This window comes from Poecilia mexicana, unplaced genomic scaffold (genome assembly GCF_051168715.1).
Source record: "Poecilia mexicana isolate PSO_F unplaced genomic scaffold, ASM5116871v1 scaffold_7, whole genome shotgun sequence".
Taxonomy (NCBI): Eukaryota; Metazoa; Chordata; class Actinopteri; order Cyprinodontiformes; family Poeciliidae; genus Poecilia; species Poecilia mexicana.
This window is the reverse complement of record NW_028263376.1, coordinates 14651057-14657399: the sequence shown is the minus strand read 5'-3', so window position 1 is coordinate 14657399 and position 6343 is coordinate 14651057. Positions and strand designations below refer to the sequence as shown.

At 36.2% G+C, this 6343-nt stretch overlaps 1 protein-coding gene and 1 long non-coding RNA gene across 5 annotated transcripts; one reads left to right on the top strand and one right to left on the bottom strand.

The window, feature by feature from the left end:
* Positions 1-10: 10 nt before the first annotated feature.
* On the bottom strand, positions 11-2484 carry LOC148158402 (uncharacterized). Its single transcript, XR_015763867.1, has 2 exons — positions 2383-2484; positions 11-1045 (listed from the first exon to the last, which is right to left on the bottom strand). It is a non-coding gene; the product is annotated as an uncharacterized LOC148158402 (long non-coding RNA).
* Positions 2485-2890: 406 nt separating this feature from the next.
* Positions 2891-3758, top strand: g0s2 (G0/G1 switch 2). Of its 4 annotated transcripts, none has more exons than XM_015003374.2 (2): positions 2891-2997; positions 3094-3758. In XM_015003374.2, the coding sequence occupies exon 2, from the start codon at positions 3114-3116 to the stop codon at positions 3456-3458; it is 345 nt and encodes a 114-aa protein (XP_014858860.2). In that variant the 5' UTR covers positions 2891-2997; positions 3094-3113; the 3' UTR covers positions 3459-3758. The 4 variants fall into 4 exon arrangements, with proteins under 4 accessions (XP_014858860.2, XP_014858861.2, XP_087863697.1 ...); XM_015003375.2 differs by having other exon boundaries at positions 2910-2997; positions 3097-3758; XM_088007571.1 differs by having other exon boundaries at positions 2935-2983.
* Positions 3759-6343: the final 2585 nt, after the last annotated feature.

The following is a 6343-nucleotide window of genomic DNA, read 5'->3' as shown; positions in this document are numbered from 1 at the left end:
TACCACAGCGTCTTTGGAAAGCCTCATGTTTATTTAGCAAAAACAAACCAAAATGTGCAACATTACCAGTGCTCACATTAGGGTGTCGAGGAAAACCACAGAAAAAAGAGAGATAAACTGGTGAGAGGTTATCCTAGAAACAAAGTCCCAAATTTAAGTAGGAAATCAAGGAACTTTACTGGCTTTTGGCGTATAATTTTCTCCCTGATGGATGCTCGTACACTGCAAAAACACAAAATCTCACAGGGTTTCCCAAAGAAAATTTGTTTTTGAGTTTAAAAATGTTTAAAATTGGCAGGAAATTTGAAAATATCACTAGGTTATTATGTGTTACTCAAAGAATTATCAACAATACATAAACACCAACTACAAAGTCTTTTAAAACAAATCAAACATTAAAATAAATAAACAATTCTTAGTTTGGTGGGAGTATAAGTTACACTTTCTAGTATAACTAAAATAGTTATATTAGAAAGTAGACTAAAAATACTTGGTACGATTTTGTGTTTTTGCCCAGAAGTGCAAACCACTTTAACAAACCATTAAGAACAACAAACTGAAAAACATAGGAACTGAAAAATATGACATTAACAGAACAGCAGTGGGAAACCTGAGACGTCGTTGATTGGACAACATAATTAGTCATTTTAGAACTGGAAATTATGCTTCTTTTAGTATTATTCTTTTTGTTTAGTTAGATAGATAGACCAATTACTTTGATACTCATTCGATATAAAAGTAATTTATCTTGTCAGAATAATAATTGGGGTATTTTTTGTTCTGGATAGTTTTTTGTTTGTTTTTGAAGATGACAAGAAAGGTTTTTGATGATGTAGTGAGCATTGTGGGCAGCTCGTGGATTGCTGATGAGGCAGTAGAGTCACTGCCTTTAAGATAATTTGAACAAAACAATAAGGCAGTAGGAATCATTCGCCTCTGTTGTTGTGTCCTACCTTGCCTGAAGGTGTTGGCAATTCCCTTCTAATGTTCAGATGGCTCAAGATGGCAGCGTAGCTTCGGTCAACCTGCCCCAGGACAGCTGTGGCTACATACAGTAGGGTTGAAAAGAGCTATATAAGTCTGATACCATTTCATTTGCTAATGTTGGTGCCCTGCAGCAACAACATGCAAAGAAAGTGAGTGGACACATAAATTTCTGTGCTTTTAATTTCGACCATATCCTTTGCAAATTTCGGAATGCTGCAAATGGGAAAGTATCCAACATGCTTCCCTAGAGAAAGCAGATATACTCCTGCTTGGGTTTGAAGCAAGATATCCTAATCCTGTGGTTTCATATTTAAAACCTGATGCAGTCAGGAAAGCAGTAAAGGTAAAAATCCAAGAGATTGCTACTGTAGAGACTAAATGCAGCCAGGTTCATGGACATTGATGCTAATCAAGGAGTTACGCTGTGTTCATAGGCGAGTCCCAATGTCTATGCATTTCCAGATGGGATAGGAGCTACTCTACCCCGTAATGCTGTTTGATCCCTACATCCAGAAATCTTCTTATTCCTTAACATTCTTGAGGTAAAAAACACAAGGAACGGTCCAATCACTTCCTCAATGCATAGTTTCAGTCTTCTTTCTTATTCATGATCATAAATGGACAGCCATCATGCAAAATTGTGCTTTTTGCATTTTTTGATGAGTTTAAGTGACTATCTGTGTATCTGTACTACTTGATAGATACAGATTGAATTTTCTTTCAAGGTGACGTTATTGTTCTCTATCCTAATCTTTAAAAAGTTCATTTTGTATGTTCTCTTCAGCTTGTTGACATTGTCAATCAATATGACAACTTTGACCACATAATTTGTTTTTATTTACACTCTTGTATGAAACTTGCTATATTGACATGGTTATTTCCCAACAATTGAAGAAATTATTTTCCAAATCTGACAGAAAGCGCAATCATTGGAATCACCGAGTTTTAAACCCAGGAGAGTTGGAAGAAAGACAGTTACCTCAGTATATGCTGTATCTGCTCTACCACTGACCCATAAGTCACCTAGAAGTTTAAATATTTAATTTATCAGGTATTTTCTGACTGGATCACTGAAAAGACAAAAGACAAAAGATAGACAATGGCCATCACTGTGGTTTAAAATCCAACTGGACTAAAACCTACCGTGCAAAGTTTGTATCATCTGTTATACAGATGTTGATTCAGCCCTAATTTGTGTTCTGTGCCCATTTCACTGAGTGTGGATGACACATGGTCCTGTGTGACAAAGATCACACGCATTTCCCAATTCACTTGCCTGACTTCACCCCTCTGTCGCGTGCAGCAAGATCTGGGTCGAAGGGCATGGAGTTTGAGGCAAAGATTGCATGCACATGCAAACATACACACACACACATGAACACTGCAGTCTCTTACCAAGTCAGGTGGGTTGCTTGAGTGCAGGAGCCAGAGCAGCACAGGACTGCATGATTCAAATGATTGTGTAGCACCTTATCTGGCTGTGGAACTTATCTGTCGGTGTTCAATAAGGGGTATTACTTGTATAACCAAACTATCTTTGTCAGTCAATAAGTGGGAGGGACTTTTCTCAGCCACACATACTTTGATTGGACATTGTTCAAGCTCACCTGAGGAAGACTACGTACACAGTTACAACTCACCCAATGCAAATCAACCACACGTTGTTCAGTTTGTGTCAGTATTGATGGATATGCCAAAAACCCTATTGTTGGAGATTGTCCACACACCAAGCTGTTTGTTGTATCTGCTTTGGTGCAAATGTGATGTCACATGCACAGCATCACGTACAAGGAGTGTCTCACTTCTTGCTCTACAACTGCATGCCCTTTGACACAAACAAGTGTGAATCTCTTTAAAAAATGACTGTAGTGCCTCATGAATATGCATCAGGTCTGAGGGAGTTGACGTGGCTCTTCTCGGCCTTAAATTGCAGGATTTTCTCCTGCCTTTCCACTATCAAGATTGAGCCAAACACTTTGGGACGATCAAGACTTTGGTACGTGCTTCAAGGTGAGTTGTTGCTTCTAAAACATGTTGAACATTTTCAGGACTATTTTCTCAGACAAAACAGGTTTGTACATTGTTTTTTCTTGATTCTTTTTTCAGCAGGGTCATCAAATCCAAATATGGAAAGCATAAGCGACATCATCCCTTTCGCCAAGGATCTGCTGAGCCTGAAGCCTACCCGCAGCATGTTGAAGATCTACATGCTCGGCTCTACTCTGGCTGTCCTTGGAATGGTTGGTGGAATGATGGAGATGATTTTCCTGCCCTTTGCAGAGGATCGCACCATAGAAGAAGAACTGGAGCAACTTCTCATTGAAAACAAGAAAAAGAAAGATGTACCAACAGCTGACACTACCTCTGTTCGTACTGAAGACGTGATGGCAGTCGTAATGTCTGAGGCGAAGGTCAAACATCCGGGATCTGCTTTGCAGAGAAGTTCAGCCAATCGTTTGTACGCATCTTAGGGAAACCTTTCAAACCCAGAAATGGACTCTGCAGACAAGGTTGATGATAGCAGTAGTGATAAACCCTGTCACCAAATTAAACTGATCCCTTTTTCTGCATTATTTATTTCTTATATGGCTAAAAATGCAATTTGCCCTTGTTGATGACAAAACAAAATATGGTGAACTTTTAGACTGAAAAACTGCAGGATACAGTAATGTCTCGCTGCTGGGCAGCAGATTCTAATAAATGACTTGTACTGGATGTTCAAGGAAGAATTTTACATGTTTTAATAAACAGTTTTTCTTGTGCAAGCAAAATTCTACGTATGATTTTTTTAACTATGTGGGCTAATTCAAATAAATTCATCATAAAATGTAAGCAAAATATAATTTGTAAAATTCAAATTTAAAGCAAAAAACTGTTCATAATTGATTAAATAGTATCATAAACTGGACAGTTTCACAAATCAATAATATTTTATGTCCTGACTTAAATAAGTGAGCAGAATCTGCACATCTCAGTTTTTTGGGGATTTGTTCACAGGAGCGTAGAGACACAATGTATAATAATATAGTGTGTTATGTGACTGTTCCGTGACATAATATTAGACATCATTTCTTCTAAAAACATGAAAGCAGGATATTAATTTGAGAACTATTGTGATGAGCCATCTTCCCAGTGATGGTCTGGAACAATTGTTTTAAACATATGCAGACACCATAATGTAAACAAAATCTTTGTTTAAATTTTAGATTATTTTTAGGTAAATAAAACAATAATAAAGCACATTTTAGCTTCGAATGGGTTTAAAACCCTTTAACTGCCCGCTCAACCATTTGGTTGAGCACATTTTGGGTCTCTATATCTCAACATGCGGGGTGCCTAACTTAGCTTAACCTGATTGAGCCATCTCTGCCACTTGCTTGAAGTATGATATGCTAAAGAAATTAAATAGAGGGCACTGTTTCTTTAAATTGCATTCTTCTTCTTTCCCTCTCCAACCAGGAAGTCAGAAACACAAAAACTCTGTCACAAATATCGACTGGTTGTGGTAAAACTTTGAGAAGTAGGAATAGTTTTCTGGCATATGATAGTGTTATAGACCCTATTAAACAGAATTATGTTACTTTATACCACCTAAAAAACTAAATTAAAGGTCTAATAATTTTTTAAAAATATGCTCAACCAAACGGTTGAGATGTCACTTAATGGTAAAAGTAGCAAATTAAGCTAATGTAGTTGACATTTGTATAAAATCAAAAGTCATTTTCCTCTACTGGTGCAAATATGAAACAACAAGTGTTATTACAGTGTCATAGACTAAGAATAATTACAACAATATCTTACAAATTTTTTTGTGTGACTTTCTGAGTTGATATTAGCAAATATGGTAACATTTTAGAATAAATGTGGGGAAATTATGATTTTCACTACTACTAACTAATTTAAACTTTTCAACCACCACTATTTACAATAAATCCTTCTAAGTTGTGAGACCACGCAGTCTTCTTGCCATTTTACCAAAAAATCCTCAAGAATCTGATGGTGTTCTGAGCAATGATGACCAAGAAGAAGTTCCCTTGGAGCAGCAAAATGACAACGCAGACCCAAATTACACCTCAGACTACAACAAAAGCCCAAGAAGAATCTGGAAGCAGGAAGACATTGATGAGTTTCAGGTTCTGAATTCAAAATTTGAACCCCCTGAAGCTCTGCCCTCACCCTATCCTGGCCCTAACCCCACCCCTAACCCTATCCTAACCTTACCCTAACCCTACCCTAACCCTTTCAGTATTTAAAAATGTTCTTCACTAATGAGATGATTGAACATATCACACATCACACCAATTTGTACTCTGCTCAAGAGCTGGGGGATAAAATCAAGACTAGCCCTGAAGAAATACAGCATTTCCTAGCGATCCTTCTTTTTATGGGTGTTTTCAATTTCCTGCCACTGGAGGACTACTGGCACCATGAATCATGCTTTGACCTGATTGCTGACACTGACTGAAGATAGGAAAAATTAAAATGTAATATTTCCTTGTTCGACGCAATGTTTTTCTTGGTTGAAATTAAAATCAGTGTTTTGTGGCATTTTGACAGAAATAAACTGTATCCATTACCCCAGACATTTTTTTGTTGTTTATTTCTTCATAAATTAACATTTTATTTTAATTTATCTACTGTACTTGGTATTTTTATTAGGTCATGTACAAACCTAGTGATGGTTGAAAAGTTTAAATTAGTTAGTAATAGTGAAAATTATGATTTCCCCATATTTATTCTAAAATTTTACCATATTTGTTAATATCAACTCAGAAAGTCACAAAAATTCTTTTGTAAGATAATGCCATAATTATTATTAGTGTATAACACTGTAATAACACTTCTTGTTTCATATTTGCACCAATAGAGGAAAATGCCTTGATTTTATACTAAAGAAATAAATGTCAACTACATTAGCTTAATTTGCTACATTTATTATTAACTTACATCTCAATATTTCCAAAACCACAGGGTCTGTTGAAAAAAAATATTGATTGTGTTTATGAATCACCCTAGGGTAAAAGAAATGCAAGGAAAAACATTTTCACAAGTTTTTTTCTTTTTGTGGTTGTCAAAGAGTTAAACCATTAAGTGACCATCTCAACCGTTTGGTAGAGATGAACTTTAACCATAAAGGACATCTCAACCGTTTGGTAGAGATCAATATTTCCAAAACCACAGGGTCTGTTGAAAAAAAAAAATATTGATTGTGTTTATGGATCACCCTAGGGTAAAAGAAATGCAAATAAAAAAATTTTCACAAGTTTTTTTCTAGGTGCGGCAGTTAAAGGGTTAAAAGTGTGCGAAAATCATAGATTTTGGATTTGTATTTCCTGGTAACAGATGTGTCGTACAA